This window comes from Saccopteryx leptura, chromosome 6 (assembly GCF_036850995.1).
Source record: "Saccopteryx leptura isolate mSacLep1 chromosome 6, mSacLep1_pri_phased_curated, whole genome shotgun sequence".
Taxonomy (NCBI): Eukaryota; Metazoa; Chordata; class Mammalia; order Chiroptera; family Emballonuridae; genus Saccopteryx; species Saccopteryx leptura.
The window spans coordinates 971,540-997,083 of NC_089508.1; the positions used below are offsets into that span (position 1 = coordinate 971,540).

The following is a 25,544-nucleotide window of genomic DNA, read 5'->3' on the forward strand; positions in this document are numbered from 1 at the left end:
GTGAGTCAGGAAGCCACGCCACAGACTCGGGGAGGGGCTGGCGGCTCCAGAGGCACAGAGTTAGGAGCCTGAGCTCAGGGACCACAGGGACAAGGAAAGGGCCCGCCCCCACCCAGGAACTGAACGCAGGACAGAGAGGATTCAGGGCAGGAATGGAGACCACAGCCGGGGCCTGGCCTGCACGGCTGACCTAGAAGGGCCGAGACCAGGCCATCACAGGGGGCTCCAGGCCGCGGGGCCAGGAGCAGAGCACGGGCAGCTGAGGAAGGGACTCCTCACCCAGGGCAGAGCCGGACGGGAGTGACCGGGCAGTGGCTCAGGGGTCGGCAGAAGCCAGCCAGAAGCAAGAGCCACCACCGGTCAGGGCTGAGGACAAGGGGCTCCAGTCCAGGAGGTCACCCAGCACGGGCTGGGCTATGAGTCCAGCACCTGTGTCCGCAGAGGCACGAGGCCCTGGGGTGGCTCAGAGCTGCACAGGGCAGCTGGTCTACAGACCTCTGGAGGCACGCCAGCCCCGAGCACTGGGCTCAGTGCCATCCCAGGCTGTCCCCGGGCACCGCACTCCCTGCCTGGACCTTCCCAGCGGCGAGGCCCTGGCAGTCACACAGCCTTCTCTCCTGCAGCCACCACCAAACCCCCATCGGTCTTCCCGCTGTCCCCGGCCAGCAAAGGCTCCACGGTGTCCTTGGGCTGCCTGGTCTCCGGCTACTTCCCCGAGCCAGTGACTGTGTCCTGGAACAAGGGCGCCCTTTCCAGTGGCGTGTACACCTTCCCATCCGTCCTGCGGTCAGGGCTCTACTCTCAGAGCAGCATGGTCACCGTGCCCTCCAGCAGCTTGTCCAGCCAGACCTTCACCTGTAACGTCGCCCACCCGGCCAGCAACACCAAGGTGGACAAGACCGGTGAGTGCACAGCCACGGGGAGGGCATTCCCTAGGAGACAGGCCCAGGCGGCGTCCTGCCTGGAAAAAGCACAGAGCCGGGAGGGATGGCCGCCCCAGTCCCATGCGGGGGGGGGCGGGGGGGGGGCACTGACAGACTGCCCAGCCGGGATTGCCGCCCCAGTCCCATGCTGTGGGGGTGGGCACTAACAGACTGCCCAGCCGGGATGGCCGCCCCAGTCCCATGCTGTGGGGGGGGGCACTGACAGACTGCCCAGCCGGGATGGCCGCCCCAGTCCCATGCTGTGGGGGTGGGCACTGACAGACTGCCCAGCTGGGATGGCCGCCCCAGTCCCATGCGGGGGGGGTGGGCACTGACAGACTGCCCAGCCGGGATGGCCGCCCCAGTCCCATGCCGGGGGGGGGCACTGACAGACTGCCCAGCCGGGATGGCCGCCCCAGTCCCATGCTGTGGGGGTGGGCACTGACAGACTGCCCAGCTGGGATGGCCGCCCCAGTCCCATGCGGGGGGGGGGGGGCACTGACAGACTGCCCAGCCGGGATGGCCACCCCAGTCCCATGCTGTGGGGGTGGGCACTGACAGACTGCCCAGCTGGGATGGCCGCCCCAGTCCCATGCCAGGGGGGGGGCACTGACAGACTGCCCAGCCTGAAAGCCACCCAAGCTCGGGCAGGTGTCCTCTGGGCATATCTACCAGGCCCGGAATGGACACAGCTGGACACTCCCACTTCAGCCTCTGGGGCCACAGACCCACAGACCTGCCAAAACCCTGCCCCAACCTAAGCCTACCCCCAGGACTGACCTCTCCCAGCCCCCGTAACCCCCAGTCTGTTCTCTCTGCAGTGCCCACTACTGGATGTGGCAGTAGTGGTGGTGGGACCACCCCCTGTCCCAAATGCAAAGCATGCACAGGTAAGTCAGTCACCCCCAGCAGGTGGCCCATGCCCAGGCACTGCCCACGGGGGGTGAGTGCCCAGGGGAAGCCCGCCTAGGCGCTGACCCCAGCTGCTGTGTCACCCACACCAATAGATCCGGGAGCGCCCCTGGTCTTCATCTTCCCCCCGAAACCCAAGGATGTCCTCAAGATCGCCGAGACTCCCACGGTCACCTGTGTGGTGGTGGACGTGGACCAGAGCACCAAGCTTGACTTCACCTGGTTCAAGGACAACGTAAAGATGACCACACCCGATACTAAGTTCGAGGAGGAGCAGTTCAACGGCACCATGCGCGCAGTCAGCGCCCTCCCCATCGCCCACCAGGACTGGCTGCAGGGCAAGGAGTTCAAGTGCAAGGTCAACAGCAAGGACGTCCCAGCCCCCATCGAGAGGGTCATCCAGAAGTCCAGAGGTGGGCACAGCAGACAGGCCAGGGGCGGGCGGAGGAAGGGTCCCGGGTGACCAGCCCTCCACTTGCGAATGACTAATGACTGTCTTGTGCTTCCCCCACCCCACAGGGCAGGTCCGGGAACCGCAGGTGTACGTCCTGGGACCACACAGGGACGAGCTGTCCAAGAGCACAGTCAGCGTGACGTGTCTGATCAAAGGCTTCTACCCAGAGGACATCAACGTGGAGTGGCAGAGCAACGGGCAGCCCGAGCCAGAGGCCAAGTACATCACGACCCCGCCGCTGCAGGACCAGGACGGCTCGTTCTTCCTGTACAGCAAGCTCTCCGTGGACAAGGCCAAGTGGCAGCAGGGCAAGAGCTTCGTGTGTGAGGTCATGCACGAGGGGCTGCACAATCACTACACCCAGAAGTCCACCTCCCAGACTTCGGGTAACTGAGCCACGCTCCCGGCGTCCCGAGACCCTGCCCCGTGTACATACCCCACCCCTCCCCTCCCCGGGCACCCAGCATTAAATAAAGCACCCAGCGCTACCCTGGGACCCTGCGACACTGTCATGGTTCTTTCCGAGGCCGAGCTCAGGCTGGGCTCTGAGGCTGGCTCTCACTGTGAAGGGGAACGGGCTGGTCCCACCTGGGTGGGACCCAGAGCCTGTAGGACAGGAGCTGGGGGGGGGCATCACCAGCAGAGGCTGCTGCTGCTCTGGGTCCACCCCCAGCCAGCAGCCACTCTGAGCCAGAAGTGTGGGCAGGGGACAGGAGAAGCCCCTCCAGGATGTGGGGGGCCCTCAGCATGTGCCCGCACTGTGGGACAGTGCCATCCTTGTCTCCAGGGCTCCCTGTCCCCTGGCTCTCTCCGGGCCTCCGTGATGTGGCTCTGTGCCCACCCAGGAGGCACGCCTGGCCCAGGGTGTGGGGACGGGCCTTCTTTGCCTTCGACACAGGCCTCCCACCCTCTCTCAGGCAAGGGAGTTCTGCCTGGCCTTGTCCAGCCTGAGGCCAGGCCTGTCCACTCCTGAGGACACTCACCTTATTATCCCAAAGGGGCAGAGGCAGGCAGCCCTGGGGGCTCAGGACAGGGACTGTCCAGACATGCACATGGACACTAAACCCAAACTCATTGGAAATAAGTCACTCCCACTGACCAGCACTGGCTCAACTGTCCACCTTCACAGACGCACACATGTGCACACACACGTGCACACATATATGCACACGCACACAGGCCTTACATTCTGGGGCCACTCACAAGGCACCTTGCACAGACACAGACCAGAGAACAGAGTGGGGCTCTGAACCCCCACCATGGACATGACCCTGGCCCCACCACTGTCAGCACCCCAGGGGCCTCTCAGCAGCTCATCCACACACTGACTGACCCACACCACCCTCCTCCCCCCCAGGGCACCTACACCTCCCCCCAACATACAGACATCCTCCCCACGACACCCAGACTTACCTCAGACCTGCCCGCTGGGCCCAGCACTTCCAACACTGGCCTGGCATGGCCATTCCCTGGGGCAGGGGCCCCTCTCACTCTCTGACCCCCAGAGGTGGACTGCAGAGCAGGCTGGACTGGGGGCTCAGCCACCTGGTCCCCACAGGCCCCACTACAAGTAGTAAAGAGGAGACGGGGCAACCCCCCAGGCCAGGCCGAGATCTGGGACCCAAGGTGGAGGGGGGTGAGACAGGCACCACCGGCTCGCCTGGCAGGGCCTCCCACCCTGACACAGAGGAGCCCCAGGCCCCCCAGCCCCATGCCAGCCACCATGGCCGCCAGCACTGACCACCCCCTCCTTGTCCAGAGGTGCTCCTGGATGATAACTGTGCGGAGGCCCAGGACGGGGAGCTGGACGGGCTGTGGACCACCATCTCCATCTTCATCACCCTCTTCCTGCTCAGCGTGTGCTACAGCGCCACCGTCACCCTCTTCAAGGTGGGCCGGCCGTCCCCATACTGTCCCCACGCTGCCCTCATGCTATTTTCATGATGTCCCCACACTGTCCTCTTGCCGTACCCATGCCATCCGCATGCCACTTACATGCTGTCCACACGCCACCTACATGCCACCCCCCACACCACATACATGCTGTCCCCATGTCATTTACACGCTGTCCCCACACCACCCACATGCCATCCCCATGCCACCTACATGCCACCCCCACACCACATACAGCTGTCCCCATGTCATTTACACGCTGTCCCCATACCACCCACATGCCATCCCCACGCCACCTACATGCCACCCCCACACCACATACATGCTGTCCCCATGTCATTTACACGCTGTCCCCACACCACCCACACGCTATCCCCACGCCACCTACATGCTGTCCTCACGCCACCTACATGCTGTCCCCATGTCATTTACATGCTGTCCCCATACCACCCACATGCCATCCCCACGCCACCTACATGGCACGCCCACACCACCTACATGCTGTCCCCATGTCATTTACATGCTGTCCCCAAACCACCCACACGCTGTCACCACACTGTTTCCACGCCACCTACACACTGTTTCCATGCCACCTACACTATTCCCACACTGTCCCCACACTACCACACACTGTCCCCACACTGTCCCCACACTACCACACGCTGTCCCCACACTGTCCCCACACTACCACACACTGTCCCCACACTGTCCCCACACTGTCCCCATACCACCCACACACTGTCCCCACACCACCCACACACTGTCCCCACACCACCCACACACTGTCCCCACACTGTCCCCACACACTGTCCCCACACCACCCACACAATCCCCACACCACCCACATGCTGTCCCCACACTGTCCCTACACCACCCACACACTGTCCCCACACTGTACCCACACTGTCCCCACACCACCCACACACTGTCCCCACAAGGTCCCCACACCACCCACACACTGTCCCCACACTGTACCCACATTGTACCCACACCACCCACACACTGTCCCCACACCACCTACATGCTGTTCCCACACTGTCCCCACACCACCACACACTGTCCCCACAATGTCCCCACACTGTACCCATACCACCCACACACTGTCCCCACATTGTCCCCACACCACCTACATGCTGTTCCCACACTGTCCCCACACTACCACACACTGTCCCCACAATGTCCCCACACTGTCCCCATACCAACCACACGCTGTCCCCACACTGTCCCCACACCACCCACACACTGTCCCCACACTGTCCCCACACCACCCACACGCTGTCCCCACACTGTCTCCACACCACCCACACGCTGTCCCCACATTGTCCCCACACCACCTACACACTGTTCCCACACTGTCCCCACACCACCCACACGCTGTCCCCACACTGTCCCCACACTACCACACGCTGTCCCCACACTGTCCCCACACCACCCACACGCTGTCCCCACACTGTCCCCACACTGTCCCCACACCACTACACACTGTCCCCACAATGTCCCCACACTGTACCCATACCACCCACACACTGTCCCCACACCACCCACACACTGTCCCCACACTGTCCCCACACCACCACACACTGTCCCCACACCACCACACACTGTCCCCACACTGTCCCCACACCACCACACACTGTCTCCACAATGTCCCCACACTGTCCCCACACCACCCACACGCTGTCCCCACACTGTACCCATACCACCCACACACTGTCCCCACACTGTCCCCACACCACCTACACGCTGTCCCCACACTGTCCCCACACTGTCCCCACACCACCCACACGCTGTCCCCACACTGTACCCATACCACCCACACACTGTCCCCACACTGTCCCCACACTGTCCCCACACTACCACACGCTGTCCCCACACTGTCCCCACACCACCCACATGCTGTCCCCACACTGTCCCCACACTGTCCCCACACCACCCACACCCTGTCCCCACACTACCACACACTGTCCCCACACTGTCCCCATACTGTCCCCACACCACCCACACTGTCCCCACACTGTCCCCACACCACCCACACACTGTCCCCACACTACCACACACTGTCCCCACACTGTACCCATACCACCCACACGCTGTCCCCACACTGTCCCCACACTGTACCCATACCACCCACATGCTGTCCCCACACTGTCCCCACACTGTCCCCACACTACCACACGCTGTCCCCACACTGTCCCCACACCACCCACATGCTGTCCCCACACTGTCTCCACACTGTCCCCACGCTGTCCCCACACTGTACCCACACTGTACCCACACCACCTACATGCTGTCCCCACATTGTCCCCACACTGTACCCATACCACCCATACACTGTCTCCACACTGTACCCACACTGTCCCCACACCACCCACACGCTGTCCCCACACTGTACCCACACCACCCACACACTGTCCCCACACTGTCCCCACACTGTCCCCACACTACCACACGCTGTCCCCACACTGTCCCCACACCACCCACACGCTGTCCCCACACTGTACCCACACCACCCACACGCTGTCCCCACACTGTACCCATACCACCCACACACTGTCCCCACACTGTCCCCACACTGTCCCCACACTACCACACGCTGTCCCCACACTGTCCCCACACCACCCACACGCTGTCCCCACACCACCTACATGATGTCTCCACACTGTCCCCACACTACCCACACCCTATCCCCACACTACCACACACTGTCCCCACACTGTCCCCACACTGTCCCCACACTGTCCCCACACCACCCACACACTGTCCCCACACTGTACCCATACCACCCACACGCTGTCCCCACACTGTCCCCACACCACCCACACACTGTACCCATACCACCTACATGCTGTCCCCACACTGTCCCAACACCACCCACACACTGTCCCTACACTGTCCCCACACTGTCCCCACACTGTCCCCACACCACCCACACACTGTCCCCACACTGTCCCCACACCACCCACACACTGTCCCCACACTGTACCCACACCACCCACACGCTGTCCCCACACTGTCCCCACACCACCCACACACTGTCCCCACACCACCTACATGCTGTCCCCACACTGTCCCCACACCACCCACACACTGTCCCCACACTGTCCCCACACCACCCACACACTGTCCCCACACTGTCCCCACACCACCTACACACTGTCCCCACACTGTCCCCACACTACCACACGCTGTCCCCACACCACCTACACACTGTCCCCACACCACCCACACACTGTCCCCACACTGTCCCCACACCACCCACACACTGTCCCCACACTGTCCCCACACCACCCACACACTGTCCCCACACCACCTACATGCTATCTCCACGCCACCTACATGCTGTCTCCACACCATCCACACCTTGTCCCCACTCTGTCCCCACCCCTCCCATGCTGTCCCCCACCTCCCTGTGCTGTCCCCACGTGGTCCCCACACTGCCCTTCACAGTTACTCATGGTTCCCACTGCCCCTCCTGCCCCACCGGGTCCTCCCTCGGCCCTGCAGAGGCTGACGTGGATCCTGGCCACTCGCCCCACAGGTGAAGTGGATCTTCTCCTCGGTGGTGGAGCTGAAGCGGACCATCGTCCCCGACTACAGGAACATGATCGGGCAGGGTGCTTAGCTCCATCCCTCCTGGGCAGGCGTCCAGGGCTGCCCCAGACCCCTCACAGGACCCGAGGCCGCTGGTTCATGCTGCTCAACCGGCTGCCCACGCCTGCTGCTGCGCCCTCTGACCTCGTCACCCTCGGACCTCACCACCCTCTGAGCCCATGGCCTTCACCTCCGCCCTCGGGCCTCCCAGCCATCACAGGCTGCATCCCGCCCCGTGACCCACACCTTTGAAGAACCAAGTGGGCTGCAGGTTCTACATTCAACCTGAGTTGATGGACACCCACCAGCCCCTCCATGGCAGCCACCAAGACCCCACCAAGGGCCATGCGGACAGCAAGGACACCAGGGCACTTCGCCCCCTCCCCAGGACATCGCTGCCTGGGGGTGGCCTGCCAGGGCGTCCCGAGAGAGGTGGGGGCCCTGCATCCCATGTCCATCAGGCAGGCTCCAGGATGCAGCGCTCCTGGGAGGGTCTTGAGCCCCCCACGGGGGAAGCTTCGGATGCGCCCAGTGTCACTCAGATCACCTCCTGCCCAGGAGACCCACAGAGAAGGTCCTGGGCCAGGCTGCTGCAGCCCCTGGGAGTGTCCTAGTCACCAGGTCTCCAAGCAAGAGGGGTGCAGCCTCAATGGACAGATGACGCCAAGGGGTCAAGAAGGGACATGGGAGCTGAAGGCAGAGCACCACGAGAGCAGGGAGACAGCGCACAGGCCTAATTCCCGCCCTCCCTGTCGAGTGCCCTGCCCTGGGGAGCCAGGGAGTGCCACGTGGGCAAGTCGAGAAGGGAAGGCGGGAGAGACAGAGCCCTGGAGGACAGGGAAGCTCAGAGAGAGGAGACTCCAGGGACACGCCACCTTGAAGCTTGGGTTGCTTTTGTTTCTTTTTAATTGTCTGGGGCCCAATCGTTTTTTTTACTGTTGTTTGTTTTGTTTGTTTGTTTTTAATGACAATAAACATCCTTTTAAATTCCATAACTCACTGGGGGTCTTCCTGTGTTGACCCGCCCGCCCGCCGTGTGGGGTGAAATCCACAGCCTGGCTCAGTCTTGGGTGGGGGTCCCGCCCCAGGCTCCCAGAGCCCCGACATGCCAGCCCTCCCTCTCCTCCTGCCCTCACTCTGCAGCCGGGGGGTTCAGCCATCCCTGGGTTCCCAGAGGGTGAGGAAGGCAGGCCAGGGCACGGGGGTGGAGGAGGAGCTGCCCGGGTACCTGGGGCTGGGGGCTGGGGGCAGGACCTGCCGGGGTCAGTCAGCACAGAAGGGGCTGACACAGGAAGCTCCCTCCCTGTCCCGGAGCTGGAGACCCCAGAGCGGGGGCTGCAGGGCTGGTTCCCCCTGTCCCGGAGCTGGAGACCCCAGAGCGGGGGCTGCAGGGCTGGTTCCCCCTGTCCCGGAGCTGGAGACCCCAGAGTGGGGGCTGCAGGGCTGGGTCCCCCAGTCCCGGAGCTGGAGACCCCAGAGCGGGGGCTGCAGGGCTGGTTCCCCCTGTCCCGGAGCTAGAGACCCCAGAGCGGGGGCTGCAGGGCTGGGTCCCCCTGTCCCGGAGCTGGAGACCCCAGAGCGGGGGCTGCAGGGCTGGGTCCCCCTGTCCCGGAGCTGGAGACCCCAGAGCGCGTGCTGCAGGGCTGGGTCCCCCTGTCCCAGAGCTGGAGACCCCAGAGTGGGTGCTGGAGACCCCAGAGCAGGGGTTGCAGGGCTGGCTCCCCCTGTCCCGGAGCTGGAGACCCCAGAGCGGGGACTGCAGGGCTGGCTCCCCCTGTCCCGGAGCTGGAGACCCCAGAGCGGGGGCTGCAGGGCTGGGTCCCCCTGTCCCGGAGCTGGAGACCCCAGAGCGGGGGCTGCAGGGCTGGGTCCCCCTGTCCCGGAGCTGGAGACCCCAGAGCGGGGACTGCAGGGCTGGGTCCCCCTGTCCCGGAGCTGGAGACCCCAGACCGGGGGCTGCAGGGCTGGGTCCCCCGAGGACTCTCTCCTGGGCCCGCGGACGGCCATCTCCTCCCTGCGTCCTGACGTGGCCGTCCCTCAGGGTCGGCGTCCCTAGAAGAACACCAGTCAGACCAGATCAGGACCCTCCCTGACGACCTCATGTTCACGTAGCACCCCCCTGAGAGACCCTATTTCCAAACGCAGTCACCTTCTGAGGTGCTGGGGGGCCAGGGCCTCCACGTGTGACGTGGGGGACACAATTCAGCCCCACACAGGAGAGTTGGGTGCCAGGAACGAGGATCAGGAGGGCGTGACCGTGAAGGCCAGGCCAGGAGGGGCAGAGGAGGAGGGACAGGGCCGGACACTTGTTCCAGAGTCAGGACAGACTCGGGCAGCAAAGACCCGTCAGGGAGGAGGCCCGAGCTGAAGTCCACTCGGGTTAGCACAGGGGAGAGGGGCATTTTCCTGGGAGAACCACGGGCCGGCGGGCTCCAGGGAAGGGGCTGAAGAGATGCACAGGCTGCTGGCCTGCTGACCAGCAGTGATGATGGAGTCGGACTGTCCTTCCCAGAGAAGGGGCGTGGCCCACCCTTCCTGGCGAGGCCCCTGGGCTGCAGGAGACACTCAACCCTCAGCCCTTCTCACTAAAACCTCCAGGGAAGGAGGGCAGGCCGTACCCGGCGTCGGCTGGGATGGGCACACGTCTCCACGGCCAGAGGGGCTCGGCTGAGGGCATCTGCCAGCGGGCCTGGGGGGCCCAAGGCCAGCCGGGGGGCACCATCCGCACTTCCTGTGGGCGGGGGAGAGAGGGTTTCACGCAGGAAAAGGGCCCCCTCACTCCAGCGGGAGCTGTACCACAGGCCGGAGCAGGGCAGGGCAGCCGGACGGCGTCCAGGGGCACACCCAGCCCGAAGGGGCCCGGCCAAGCGGGCCGGGGGTCTCCAGGACTCCAGGTGGCCCGGCCAAGCGGGCCGGGGGTCTCCAGGACTCCAGGTGGCCCGGCCAAGCGGGCCGGGGGTCTCCAGGACTCCAGGTGGCCCGGCCAAGCGGGCCGGGGGTCTCCAGGACTCCAGGTGGCCCGGCCAAGCGGGCCGGGGGTCTCCAGGACTCCAGGTGGCCCGGCCAAGCGGGCCGGGGCGTCTCCAGGACTCCAGGTGACCCGGCCAAGCGGGCCGGGGGTCTCCAGGACTCCAGGTGGCCCGGCCAAGCGGGCCGGGGGTCTCCAGGACTCCAGGTGACCCGGCCAAGCGGGCCGGGGGTCTCCAGGACTCCAGGTGGCCCGGCCAAGCGGGCTGGGGGTCTCCAGGACTCCAGGTGACAGCTCTGGGGGTGACCCGATCCCCGTCTCCTGCAGCGTGCCCAGCCCCCCTCTCCCTCTCTGTCCCCAGGCCCTGTCCCTCACTTCCATCCCCTGGACCAAGGCATCCACCTCCAGCCAGCCCAGCCCTCCCTGCCGACAGGAGGCCCTGGCTCGAGCCACAGCCTCGGCTCGCAGCTCAGGAACTCCCCAGGAGCTCCCCCACCAGCCCCAAGCCCCCACCACAGGGCACACAGGGCACGGCCCTCGCCCAGGGTTCACCTGCCCTGAGGTCCCTCCCGAGCCTCCTGACAACCTTCTGCCCCAACCCTGAGCACCAGCTCTGACACACACACACACAAACATGTCCTCACGTCCTCACAGACACACATCATCATGTACACACACATAGTGCACACCATACACACACAGGTTCTCAAACACAAACACATACAAGTCACACATACACATATACATAGGCCCTCACACACACACAAGGACTTGCACACACACAAACACATCCTCACAGATATACAACACATTGTCACACATACCTGCCCTCACACATAGACACACATGTCCTCACACACACATCTTCACACACATGTGTCCTCCAACATACATGTCATCACACACATGTCCTCACACATACATGTCCTCACACACGCCCTCACACAGACACACATGCTCACACACACACATGTCCTCTTGTGTCACACTGTCACACTAAGCCCTTTTCTAATGTCACATTGAATCCTGTTACAGTAATGTGTCCCAGTGAACCCCTTTCTTACTCGTGTCACACTGAGCCCTTGTCACACTAATGTGTTGCATGAGCCCCTCCTTCTCGCATGTATCACACTTAGTTCCAATCATACATAAGTCATACTAAGTTCTCACTGCACTAATGTGTCACACTAATCCCCTCCCATGCTTATGTGCCCCATAGAGTCTTGTCACACCAATATGTCACACTGAACTTCTTCTCTTCTCCTGTGTCACACTGAGCTCTCTCTTACCCATGTGTTACTCTGAGCCCTGTCACACTCATATATCACATTGAGCCCATTTTTTCTCATGTGTCACACTGAGCCCCATGACACTAATGTGTTACACTGAGCCACTCCTCACACACACATCCTCACACACAAACACACATCCTTATACACACATGTCCTCACACACACATCCTTACACATAGACACACACATCCTTACACATACACATGTCCTCATACACACACACATCTTCACACACACACCCTCACATACCCTCACACACACACACATCCTCACACACATGCATGTCCTCACACACACATCCTCACACACACACACATCCTCACACGCATACATGTCCTCACACACACATCTTCACACACACACCCTCACATACCCTCACACATACACGTGTCCTCACACACAAACATGTCCTCACACACACACATCCTCACACACACACATCCTCACACACACACATGTCCACACACACACACACTACCTCATTCGCACTCTAGGGCACCATCATGCGGGTTTATCACACCACCTCACCCACAGCCTTTGCTACTCTAAGCCCCTCTCACCACATGCCCAGCAGCGCCTGCCCCGAGCCCACAGCTGGACAAGCACATCCTGCCACACATTTCAGTGGCCTCCTCTCAGGACCAGTGTGTGTGTCTCTGCAGGAGCCTGCAGCTCCTCTGGCCAGAGCCAGGCCTGTCCATGTGGACATCTGCAGGTACCATTTGGGGCCACAATCAAGGTCAGCAAGGGGCTCAGCTGGTCTCACTGCCCAGAATTCAGGAGCCTGTCCTTGTCACTGGCATTGGGGGCCTTGGCTCCAGCTAAGTCTGGGGAGAGGGGCTCTGAGGTTGCTAGTGTCCTGCGTGTAAGGGTCTGAGAAACACCGGTGGCCTGGTTCCCTCCAAGCAGCCCATTTGCTGGAGTGGGAATTGTTCCCAAGTTACCACACAGGCCCTAACGCTGGAGCCCAGCCTCAAAACGAGGCCTCCTGCTGCGGAAGCTCAAACCCACCCATCCTGCGCTGTCTGGCCAGGCCCCTCGGACCTCCTGCCAGTCCCCACACTCCAGACACTTGGGAACTTCCAAACCAGGTGGGATTCTGCCCTGGACCCACCTAAAGTGGGACATTAAGAAACAGAAGTCCTCAGCCAGCCCTGGCCCGGCTCCCGGCTGCAGCCTTCACCACGTCCCCCGGCATAGTGGGGCCGGCAGTGAGGGCTGGCTCCAGCCTTCACCACGTCCTCCGGCATAGTGGGGCCAGTAAGTGAGGGCTGGCTCCAGCCTTCACCACGTCCCCCGGCATAGTGGGGCCAGCAGTGAGGGCTGGCTCCAGCCTTCACCACGTCCTCCGGCATAGTGGGGCCGGCAGTGAGGGCCCCTGTGGACACGGAGCAACTCCACCCACCTGGGCCAGCTGCACACACATGGACAGCAGCTCTGTCCCTGCACGTGCCACCCCACAGTCAGCAGGGCTTCCCAGGGCTGTGGTAGGAGGGCATACCTGCCCCCACCCCCCAGACACATACATGAACACATACGTATGCACACAGAGAGACACATACATGTACATATCCCACAGATGTATGCACCACACACACACATGTAAGAACCCAGAGAGACATGTGCCTATCATGCAGATGCACTAACACATGTATACAGTGCACACACATATGTGCACAGAGACATGTGCGTGCCAGATGCACATACATATGCAGAGACATGTGCACATGTGTGTGTCACACAGATACATGCAATCATCTGGTATACACATGTGCACACAGAGAGGCGCGTGCACATTTGCACACGTGTATGAACACAGAGAGACACGTGCACGTGTTCATTCACACAGACACACGCACTCACTACATGTGCCGAGTTCACCCTGAAGTACGGGAGCAACGGGGTGGGGCTACATCAGGGTAGCCAGGGAGACTTGGGCACGCGCCTGCTTGGTAGGGGTGTCCAGGCCCAGCCCTGGACAAAGGGGGCAGGTCAAGGGCAACTCTTCGAGGCCAGGGCAGGGAGACTGCCCCGGGGAAGAACGGGGCAGCAAAGACCTGTGCGCTCAGAGCAGAGCTGCCCTACGAGAGCCGTTCTCCTCCAAGACCACAGGACCCCAGGGGCAGCTGAGGATGGAGACAGTGCCCACTTCTGCAAAAAACAACAGAAACCCTGCACCAGCACCAGCAGCCCAGCACGTTCTCGGACGTGAGGGTAGAGGCAGGAGGCAGGCTCAGCACTGGGCTCAGGCCCCCGTGCCCACAGCTCAAGGAGAAAGGCAGGGGTGCTGAGTGGAGGCACCAGGCCCACACACTCCCACAGGTGCAGGCTGCAGGCCCGGCGCCCCGGGCCTGGGTCCCCCGTGCCCACAGCTCAGGGAGAAAGGCAGGGGTGCTGAGTGGAGGCACCAGGCCCACACACTCCCACAGGTGCAGGCTGCAGGCCCGGCGCCCCGGGCCTGGGTCCCCCGTGCTGCCTGCTGGAGCTCTTCCTGCCCCAGCCCTGTGGTTTCTCTCAGAACCGCAGGTCCTTCCAGGGAACTCTGTATTCTCCACTCTGCCTCCCACGCAGCGTCTGTTGCTGGGGCCACAGGGTGTGACAGCCCAGGACAGTCTGCCCTGGGGATTCGAAGGTCCTGCTCTGTGTACCCGCTTAGTCCACCTCCCTGAGTGGGGCCCACCTGCCCTAGGTGTGCCAGGCCCGATGTCTGGCGCCCTGATGTCGCCCTCTCCAAAGCTCTGCACACCTCTTCCCAGCATGCCACACTGACGAGCTGGGCTGGCGGCATCGCGTGGCTCCCCGAGTGTGTGTGTGTGTGGGGGGGGGTGTGTATGTGGTGTGTGTGTGGTGTGTGTGTGTGTGTGTGGTGTGTGTGTGGTGTGTGTATGGTGTGTGTGGTGTGTGTGTGTGTATGTGGTGTGTGTGTGGTGTGTATGTGGTGTGTGTGGTATGTGTGTGTGTGTGTGGTGTGTGTGTGGTGTGTGTGTGTGTGTGAAGTCACACGCGTGAGTGTGACTTCAGGGGGTTGCTGGATGTGTCCACAGCGTAAAGGCAAAGACCACACTGATGCAGCGTTGACGGTGGGCAGGCTGCCCCAACAGCCCAAAGTCAGATGTCGTGGGCCACTCCTTGGTCCCCGCACCCTCGCTGGCCACCTGCAACAGGGACACAGCATGGCGTCCCCCCCAACCAGGCTCCAGCATCTGCAGGGGGTCTTACAGAGCCACCGGCCACCTCACTGGTCATGACCAGTCTCCCCACAGGTCCCCCCGGCCCTCACCAGCCACGCTGCCCATTGCCGTCCCGATGGGGGCTCCCGCGGCAGGACAATGACACGGGGGCAAGCCCGTGGACGATGCTCACGCACCAGAGGTGCCCAGGACCCCAGGGAGAGCCAGGGCCTCCCCGTCCCCAAGTGACCTGTGGCCTGTGGACCTGCACACGCACACCCAGGGCCTCCCCGTCCCCAAGTGACCTGTAGCCTGTGGACCTGCACACGCACACGCACACCCAGGGCCTCCTCCTCCAGGTGGCGAGGGCCGAAGGTCGGCAGCGGGACGGCCCTGCCCCCACATCTCTGCACAGGGGGGCCCCCAGCCTCCATTTCTCAGGCACAAATAGTCACAGCTCTTTCCTCCCAGGAGCTGTGGTGGGAGGAAGGGGTCTGGTGCTGCTCCCCCTCGGGGCAGCGTGGCGACCCCTGTGTGTGTGCTGACAGCCTCAGGGAGAGGACCCCGAGCTGGCCATGGGGACGGGGCTGAGGCAGAGAGGAGAGCACTGCGTCCCCGTCCCCGCGCCCAGCTGGGACCCTCCCTGAGACGGTCGCTCCATCGGCTTCCCAAGAACAGAGAGAACTTCCGGGGCGGTGGGGGCCCTGGGGATTCCCACTCCACTTTTAGCTGAGAGCACCGGGGCAGAGCTCACCTCCCCCCAGCCCCTGGTCTGGACGTAAAAATAACAACAATGGTTTTCTAACGACGGACCCTCTCCTGGGAGCCTCTCCTGGGAGCCGCAGAAGGTGGGGACAGGCCACACAGGTTGCCACGCCGACCACGGCACCTGACAGAGGACCCCGGCCGCGGGGCTGGTCCGGGCGGCAGCGAGGGGCCAGCCGCCTGGGCCACTGCCCGGAAGAGGACACCTGCACTGCCCACCCAGCGTGGACTGAGCCTTCTGGTCACTGCTTATCTCTCAGCTGTCCCTCCCCTGAATGGGCACACAGGGAAGTAAAAGGAAGGCCACGCCCAACTTGGAAGAAGACACGGAGCCAAGAGCCTTGGCTAGCACGAGGCTGGGCTGGGCCCACGGTGACAGCCAGGGACCAGGCAGAGGGAGGGCCCAGACAGTGGGCTGGGCGTAGATCAGCCAGGAGGGCGGCCACCAGCCCGGGGCCAAGGGAGACCCAGAGAGCTGTCCTTCTGCTGGACTGCACAGCTGGCTGGACAGGCCTAAGCTGACCTGACTAAGGGAGGCCTAGGCTGAGCTGGGCTAGGCCAAGTGTGGCTAGAGTGGACAGAGCTATTTAAAAAAGTGAGATGTATCCTCGGCTCAACTGGGCCAGGTTGGTGGTGCATCTGGGCTCTCCTCAGACATCCTGGCCTGGGAGGGGCTGAGTGAGCTGGACGGACCAAGGTGGACCGGGCTGGGCGGCACCAGGCTGTCCTAGGTGAGGCTGGTTTGGATGGGCAGGTCACAGTCAGACTGGTCCCCCTGAGTCAGGCGGAGACAACCGGGACTGGACTGTCCCAGGATGCTGAGCTGGACACAGCTGAGCTGAAGGATGCCAACCTGAGCTTGGTGGAGTCTGCTGAACGGAGCAGGCCAGAGTCAGGAGAAGGTGGGCAGAGCAGAGTGTAGGGCCAGGCTGGAGCGAGCAAGGGGCATGGAGTGGTCTGTGCTGGTCCGCCTGGGCTGAACTGGGCTGAACAGGACTGGGCTGGAATGGACTGGACTTAGCTGGACTGAGCTGAACTGGGCTGAGCTGAGCTGAGCTGGGCTGGGCTGAGCTGGGCTGAACAGGACTGGGCTGGAATGGGCTGGACTGAGCTGGACTGAGCTGGACTGGACTGCTGGGCTGGGCTGGACTGAGCTGGACTGGGCTGAACTGGACTGGGCTGGGCTGGACTGAGCTGGACTGGACTGCTGGGCTGGGCTGGACTGGACTGAGCTGGACTGGACTGAGCTGGACTGGGCTGAACTGGACTGCTGGGCTGGGCTGGACTGGACTGAGCTGGACTGGACTGAGCTGGACTGGGCTGGGAGGGGCTGGGCTGGGCTGGGAGGGGCTGGGCTGGGCTGGACTGAGCTGGACTGGACTGGGCTGGGCTGGACTGGGCTGGGCTGGACTGAGCTGGACTGGGCTGAACTGGGCTGGGCTGCTGGGCTGGGCTGGACTGAGCTGGACTGGGCTGAACTGGACTGGACTGGGCTGGACTGCTGGGCTGGGCTGGACTGAGCTGGACTGGGCTGAACTGGACTGCTGGGCTGGGCTGGACTGAGCTGTACTGGGCTGGGCTGGACTGAGCTGGACTGAGCTGGACTGGACTGGACTGGACTGGGCTGGGCTGGACTGAGCTGAACTGGGCTGGGCTGGACTGAGCTGGACTGAGCTGGACTGGACTGAGCTGGACTGGGCTGGGCTGGACTGAGCTGGACTGGGCTGGGCTGGGCTGGACTGCTGGACTGGGCTGGGCTGGACTGAGCTGGACTGAGCTGAGCTGGACTGGGCTGGGCTGGACTGAGCTGGACTGAGCTGAGCTGGACTGGGCTGGACTGAGCTGGGCTGGGCTGGGCTGGACTGAGCTGGACTGGGCTGGGCTGGACTGCTGGACTGGGCTGGGCTGGACTGAGCTGGACTGAGCTGAGCTGGACTGGGCTGGACTGAGCTGGGCTGGGCTGGGCTGGACTGAGCTGGACTGGGCTGAGCTGGACTGGGCTGGACTGAGCTGGGCTGGGCTGGGCTGGACTGAGCTGGACTGGGCTGGGCTGGACTGAGCTGGACTGAGCTGGACTGGACTGCTGGACTGGGCTGAACTGGACTGGGCTGGACTGGACTGCTGGACTGGGCTGAACTGGACTGGGCTGGACTGGGCTGGGCTGGACTGGACTGGGCTGGACTGGGCTGAACTGGACTGCTGGGCTGGGCTGGACTGAGCTGGACTGGGCTGGACTGAGCTGGACTGGGCTGAACTGGACTGGGCTGGACTGGACTGAGCTGGACTGGGCTGAACTGGACTGCTGGGCTGGGCTGGACTGAGCTGGACTGGACTGAGCTGGACTGGGCTGGAATTAGCAGAGCTGGACTGGGCTGGGCTGGGCTAGGTGAGCTGAGCTGGTCAGGCAACTGTTTGGTCAAGCAGGGTGGTGCCACTTCTTGAGGCCCGCTTGACGTAGCTCCATTGTGTGAATGGCGTCCGACTTACTGAGGATAGTCCTGGACTGGCAGGCTGGGAGGGCTGAGCTTGAGTGAATCTGGTTTAACCTTGTGGACTGAGACAAGATGAGTTTTGTAGCTTGTCCTGTTCTACTCGGGACTGACCTGGGCCGGGAGGGACAAGCTGGTCCCTTGGGAGCTGAGCTGGACTGGGCTGGCTGCCCAGAGCTCGTGTTCTCAGCTCGTGCCAGGTGTCCTGTCCGGGGTCATTGGGACTGTGCTCAGCTGGACCTGAAGAGACTGTGAAGCAGGGTGGACTGGGCTGGGCGGGGCGGCCTGAGGTCTGGGCTTCCCAGGTTAGGGGAGGAGCGAGTGGAGCCCCTGCTGGGGAGGGGCTGAACTGACCTCTGCTGGCCTGTCCTCTCTGCGTGAAGCTGCAGCTGGGCTCTCTGGGGAGGTCAGCAGGGAGGACTGGGCACCTGGGAAGCCTGGCTGGTCAGTGACAGGTGGGGTGAAAGGGCACCCAAAGCTGCAGGGAGCAGGACCCAGTGAGCAGCAGGTGGGTGGAAGAGGGGACACATAGTGATTCTGGTGGGAGTGGGGCTTCTAGAGCCCAGGCCTTGGTGGTGGCTCAGAGTAGGGCCGCAGGGACATCTAGCTGGTTCCTGGGGGCCTTGGGGGCCCTGCTCCTCAGTGGGGGGCTCTGGGCTCTCAGCCTCACCCTGGAAGACTGGAGGTGCCTCAACTGTTTTAGACACCCACCCGGCCACTCGAGGCTGAGGGTGGGGACCCTGGCTGGAGTGTGGACAGCACAGCTTCTGGGAGGGTGCAGGGTACATCAGAAGGCATCGAGGAGAAACCAGGGAGTAAGTCTTGGCCTGTTCTGTCCCTCGGGGCTGAAGCAGGGGTCCAGTGCTCCCTCCACTAGGCCACCCTGCCTGTGCCACACAGAACCTCCCTCCCAGACTCCCGGGGCCCTGGGAGTGGATGCCCCAGGTCAGAGGTCAGCCAGCACTAACCTGGCCCCGGTTCCATCCCACAGTCCCCACACAGAAGCCCTTCGTCTTCCCCTTGACCCCCTGCAACAAAGTCACCAGCAAGGAGGAGGACGTGGTGACACTGGGCTGCTTGGTCAAAGACTACATCCCGGAGCCTGTGAATGTGACCTGGGACAGCACGTCCCCGAAAAAGAGCATCATGACCCTCCCCGACACCTTTCACTTGACCTCCGGCCTCTACTCCACCACCAGCTATGTGACCACCTCGGGCGACTGGGCCAAACATCAGTTTACCTGCAACGTGAAGCAGGCCGAGTACCCCACCATCAGCGTCACCTTACCTAAGACAGGTGGGTCCGACGACAGCCAGGGGCGGCAGTCCGAGGCTGGAATGGAGGAGGCCGTGGGAGGGGGCTCACATGCCACCGTCCCAGTCCCACCAGAGCACTTGGGTGGGGCCCCTGGGCTGGGAGATGGGTTTCCCAGGCTCAGGGAAGCCAACATCCATCCCATCAGTTCCTCTTTCAGAATGTGCCAGAAATATCACCCAGCCCTCCGTGAAGCTCTATCACTCCTCCTGCGACCCCAGAGGCAACACCCACGCCACCATCCAGCTCCTGTGCCTCGTCACGAACTTCGCCCCCGACAACATCACGGTCACTTGGCTGGTGGACGGGCAGCAGACCAGGAACATGTTCCCAACCACCAGTGCCCTCCAGCAGGAAGGCCGGCTGGCCTCTGTGTCCAGCCGGCTCAACATCACCCAGGGCCAGTGGGTGTCCCAGAAGACTTACACCTGCAAGGTCAACTACAGAGGCTGCACCTTTGAGGACCACGCCCGCAGCTGCCCAGGTACAGGGCGCCCCCATGCCGACACCCCGGCGCTCAGGGCTGAGGGGGCGGGGGTGGGGGGCCGGCATGGCCTCACGCAGCTCCCCTACCCTGCCCCTCCCTGCACCACAGAGTCCGAGCCCCGCGGCGTGAGCGTCTACCTGATCCCGCCCAACCCCCTGGACCTGTACATCCACAAGGCGCCCAAGATCATCTGCCTGGTGGTGGACCTGGCCAGCGAGGAGGGCATGAGCTTGCAGTGGTTCCGGGAGGGCGGGGTCCCCTTGAACGAAGCCACGAAGATCACCAAGCGCCACTACAACATGACGTACACTGCCATGTCCACCCTGCCGGTGGACACCCGCGACTGGGTGGAGGGGGAGACTTACGGCTGCACCCTGAAGCACCCAGACCTGCCCACGGAGATCGTGCGCACCGTCGCCAAGGCGACGGGTAAGCCGCCGCGGGGCGGGCGGAGGGGCTCGGCCGGAGTCCTCCCCTGCGGAAGCCCCGGCTGACTCCACCCCCTGTCCGCAGGCAAACGGGCTGTCCCCGAGGTCTATGTCTTCCTGCCGCCCGGGGAGGACCAGGGGGCCAAGGACACGGTCACTCTCATCTGCCTGATCCAGAACTTCTTCCCCGAGGACATCTCGGTGCAGTGGCTGAGAAACGACGTCCTGATGCTGACCGGCCAGCACACCACCACGCCGCCCCTCAAGGCCAGCAACACCAGCCGCACCTTCTTTGTCTTCAGCCGCCTGGTGGTCAGACGGGCAGACTGGGAGAAGAGGGACAAGTTCACCTGCCGAGTGGTCCATGAGGCGTTGCCAGGCTCTAGGACCCTCGACAAATCAGTGTCCAAAAACCCTGGTAATTGATGCTCCCCGCCCCCTCCAAGCCTCCATCCTGCTGGGACAGGGAAGGGGGCCGCCCTGCTGCTGCCCAGTGTTGTCAATAAACACTCCAGTGCCTGCTCAGAGCCCTGGGTGCGCCCTTTCTTGGGGGTGGGTAAGGCCGTGGGGCAGGGGTGTCTCGGCACAGAGGATAAGATGCCCAGGAGAGGAGGTGGGAGGGGGCGGCAGAGCTGAGGCCTGGCTCTGTCCACCACCCCCGTTTGTGTCGGGGGCCCTCTCTGCCAACCCACCATGTGTCCTGCCCAGTCAAAGGAGTCCTGAAGACCAGGGGCTGGTCCCAGGGAGGAACCGTGGGGAGCCCAGCCCAGTGCACAGTCCCTGCCCCCTGGAGGTCTTGATCTCCACCCTGGGCTCATGCTGGCCCCTCTGGACACAGACGAGCTCTCAAAGCTCCAGGTCCAGCTGCAGACACGGGCCCTTCTGGGTGGAGGAACGGGCCCGGGGAGATGCCTGCACAGGGGCCAACACGCAGGGAGCCAGACAGCCTCACCGGTCAGTCCCACTGCCAGCACCGCCCGGACACAAGTGGGCAGGGGCAGGCCCCTACACCCGCACGGGGCCAGCACTGAGCCCACCTGCCCTCTGACCCTCGGTAACCACCCCAGATGGACCCTGGGAAAGGGCCCGGCCCTCACAAGCAGGGTCCTGTGAGCCTCACACGCTGTCACCCCCATGCGCCAGCCCTGCACCCACACAAGTCATGCATCGACTCCAACAGTGCCACCACCACCAGCCACGGTGCCTCACACAGGCAGACACGTCACACGTCCTTGCTCTGTCCTCTTGCCCTGGCCACCCAAACCCTTCCTCCCCGTCACACCTGGCCACAGGATCCAACATGGGCACGGAGGGGCCCCTCATGCCCTGCTGGGAGCCCAGCGGGCCTCACACCACTGCCTCCTGTGGCCCCAGCGACCCCAGTCAAACCTCCCCGTCAGTGGTGCCCACAGAAAGACAGACGGACAAACACATGGACACACAGACATACAAACACATGGACACACAGACATACATGGACACAGACACTAACACAGCAACACTCACAGAGAGGCACCCCATGGGCGTACCGTGAATACATACATTGATACGCATGGACATGCACAGACACACGTGGACAGACAAGTACACACACTGGGGCACACACATGGACACACAGACACACACACACACCCAGGAGGTGTGCCCAAGCCCAGGGCCGGGAAGATGCAGGGACGAGAGCCGGAGAGGAAGCCCACCCCCACGCCACGCACCAAGCTCGCGTGCTCATTGTCCTCCCAGACCCCACAGTCCGTCTGCACGCGTGTGTGAGCGTGTGCGCGCGCACACACACGTTCCCTAGCACAGCAGCACCCACGGAGTGGCCACGTGAAAAGCAGCAAACGCCAGCCCACCCTCTGAAGACAGCACAGAGGTACCTGGCTGGCGCCTGCAGGTGGGCACAGCTCACTCCTCGGAGCAGGAGACCGAGGGGCAGCTGCCGTCTCCCCGGCAGCCGGACCAGCCCCTCAAAGCCACGGCCTGTGGCTGCGGAGCCCAGGCCCCTCCCAAGGCCCAGGCAGCACGCCGTCTGTGCCGTTTGGAGGGGTCCCCAGGCCGGCAAACGAGGGGCTGTGCAAGCGCCTGGGGTGGGGGTCAGGGGAGGGTAGATGGCCGACCGACTCCCACACAGCCGTCCTTGGCTGAGGCGAGGGCTTCAGACCCCAACCCTCCAGGGCTGGCCAGTGGCTCTGGGAAACCGTCAAGGTGGCGGGACCGGGACGGGGACTGTCTGAGACCCAGGCATCGGGGACCAGGGTACAGGACCCTCCTCCTGCCCACACCCACGAGTGGGGAGGGCTGACTGGCTGGTGCCCACAGAGCTGGACCTGCAGGACCTGTGCGTGGAGGCGGCCGAGAGCGCGGAGCTGGAGGGGGTGTGGACCAGCGTCTTCGTCTTCATCGCGCTCTTCCTGCTCAGCGTGACCTACGGGGCCTCCGTCACCGTCTTCAAGGTGGGGAACTGCCCCCTCCGCCAGGGTGGCGGGTGGGCCGGGGGACCCAGCGAGACGGATGGACTCACGCATGCCCTCCTCACAGGCGAAGTGGGTCTTGGACGCCATCCTGCGGGAGGCGCCCCAGCCCACCCGCGACTACGCGAACATCGTGCCGCTGGCAGCCTGGGCCCGGAGCGCGGGCAGCGCGGGCAGTGCAGGCCTGGCTGCCTCCCTGCCTGGGTCCGAGCATCCCTGAGGCCACCGCCCTGCCCCAGGCAAGAGGGGAGCAAACCTCCAAAGGGTCCCGAGCCGGGGGCCCAACGGCCGCCTCCCGGGCATCCATCTGGGAGCTGCCGTCCAAGGCCCACGGTCCAGGGATCACTGGGACCCCACCACCACCACGTCACAGCCTCACTCTCCCTGCCCCCTCTTCGGGACAAATCTCAGAGCAGCACCTGTTCCTTCCACAGAGGGACCTAAGCTGGGTGTGGATGCAGCCAGCCTGGACTCCCTCCAGGCCCCCTGAGGTTGGGGGCTGCTCCCGTTCTGACTGAACGACCCCCCAAACACACGAGGTCTGGCCCGCGCTGCCCAGAGTCACCCAGGGTCCAGAGCCGAGCCGAGGACTCGGCCTCCAAGCCCAGCCTGAGCCAACGTCTGTCTCGCCTGATCCAGCAACCACGCTCGACACTCAGAGTCCAGGGTCAGACCGAGGACGTCAAGGCCCAGCCCAGAGTCTGAGTCTGGTTCGAGGTCTCATGCCCCAGACTCGGTCTGACCCTCCCTGGCCCCAGGTCGGAGTGCCCGGCCCCTGGTGTCCAGCCCTTGCCTCTCTCCTCACCCTTCCTCCCGTCCACCCCACCCCTGTCCCTGTAGAACGTGGAGGCAGAGAAGCCCTTCTGAGGGGAGGCGTTGAGACTGTCTGGGGTCTCTGGGAGGGCCCCACAGGAGGAGGGGGGGTCCCGCCGGGCGTGGTCCAGCGGCCCCTCACCCCGTCCGCCCTGGCCTCGCCCTCCTCCTCCTCCCTCCTGCGGTCCAGCGGCCCCCACCCCGTCCGCCCTGGCCTCGCCCTCCTCCTCCCTCCTGCCTCAGCAGTTCAGTTTCCTTCCCTTCAGGTTTCTTAGTAAAGTGTCTTTTTTACAAAGCCCATGCCCCCTGAGTGTGCTTTGGGGGATGTGCCTGTGGTCAGACGAGGGGCACAGGGCACTTCTGGGGCTGCCGGCAAGAGTCCCTTCGACACTCCCAGAAACACCTCGGCTTGGTCCTCATCACACCTGCTCCCCGGCCTCCGGCCCAGACTCACATAGAAGCCACAATCCTGAGCCCTCTAGGGTCAGTGCAGGGGCCACAGGGACACAGCTGTACCATCACCAGGTAGGGGCCAGTGTCAGCCTCCTAGGGCCACTGGGCATTCACTCCTATCTGCTCCACCCACTGAGCACACAGACGGGCCGGCCTTTGACCCCGCCCTCCCCCAGCCAGCGTGGACACCCCAGTGAGCTGAGTGAGACACACCAGCAAGCAAGAGCCGTGTGGGGCTGGCCCCCGTCGTCCTCCTCGGAAGGAGCCTGGGGAGCCAGTGACAGGAGCCACAGGACCCCGTGAGGACAGATGGCCATGGACAGGGGTGGGCCCCCAGGATAACAGGGGCGGCTTCCCTGGTTGGAGGGACCTGCCCACCCAAGTCCATCGGAAATGGGAGGAGAACACATGGACACACATGACCAAGAGCAGGGTTCCCTCCCATATAAAGAGCGCTCAGGGGCCAATAAAAAGAAGAAAGTGAGCAGGTGGGTCCCTCACAGCGAGGACAAACCAACTGGCCAATAACAACATCACAATACAAACCAACTGGCCAATAACAACATCACAATCAGGAGGAAGCCGGAGTGGGTGGGTCTGAGCGTGCTCCAGGGGTCTCACCCTGTCTCAGGTGGGAATTGTTAACCATTCTCAGGCCCACAGCAGCATTGTCAGCATACAAATGCCTGGTCCTTTGGGGCAGGGGACTCCCCCCAACGGCCCTTCACAGCGCCTGGCTCCATGCCGGGAGGCATGGCACCACGCGGCTGACACGGACGGGGCTAGAAATGTGCTCCAACAGCAAGCGTGCCACCCAGCAGGGCGCAGGGCGCAGGCCTCGGCACCTGGCCCCGCACCGGAGCAGAAAGCCCAAGGCCGGGCAAGTCTGGGACTCGTCCAGAGACACGGAGGCCTTGGGTCAAATAGGGCACGAAGGAGCAGGGGCGCTTCAGACTGCCCCCCCCTGCCCTGCTGGGCACTCACACGGACACTGGCACACACCAGGGACACACACACACACTCACACACACTCATACTCGCACACAGATGCACACACAGCCTCAGGAAGCCAAGCCCACCTCCTCTCGCCCTCCTGAAGGTCTCGTCAGCCGAAGCCCCA

At 63.5% G+C, this 25,544-nt stretch overlaps 2 gene segments (V, D, J or C); both read left to right on the forward strand.

Annotated features, from left to right (window-relative positions):
- The window catches only part of LOC136407741 (Ig alpha-1 chain C region-like), a 113,518-nt gene that overhangs the window by 76,691 nt on the left and 11,283 nt on the right, over positions 1 to 25,544 (forward strand).
- On the forward strand, positions 16,617 to 21,202 carry LOC136376146 (immunoglobulin heavy constant epsilon-like). The segment is given in 5 exon segments: positions 16,617 to 16,699; positions 19,449 to 19,754; positions 19,933 to 20,256; positions 20,368 to 20,688; positions 20,773 to 21,202. Coding segments are annotated over 4 exon segments (1,137 nt in total).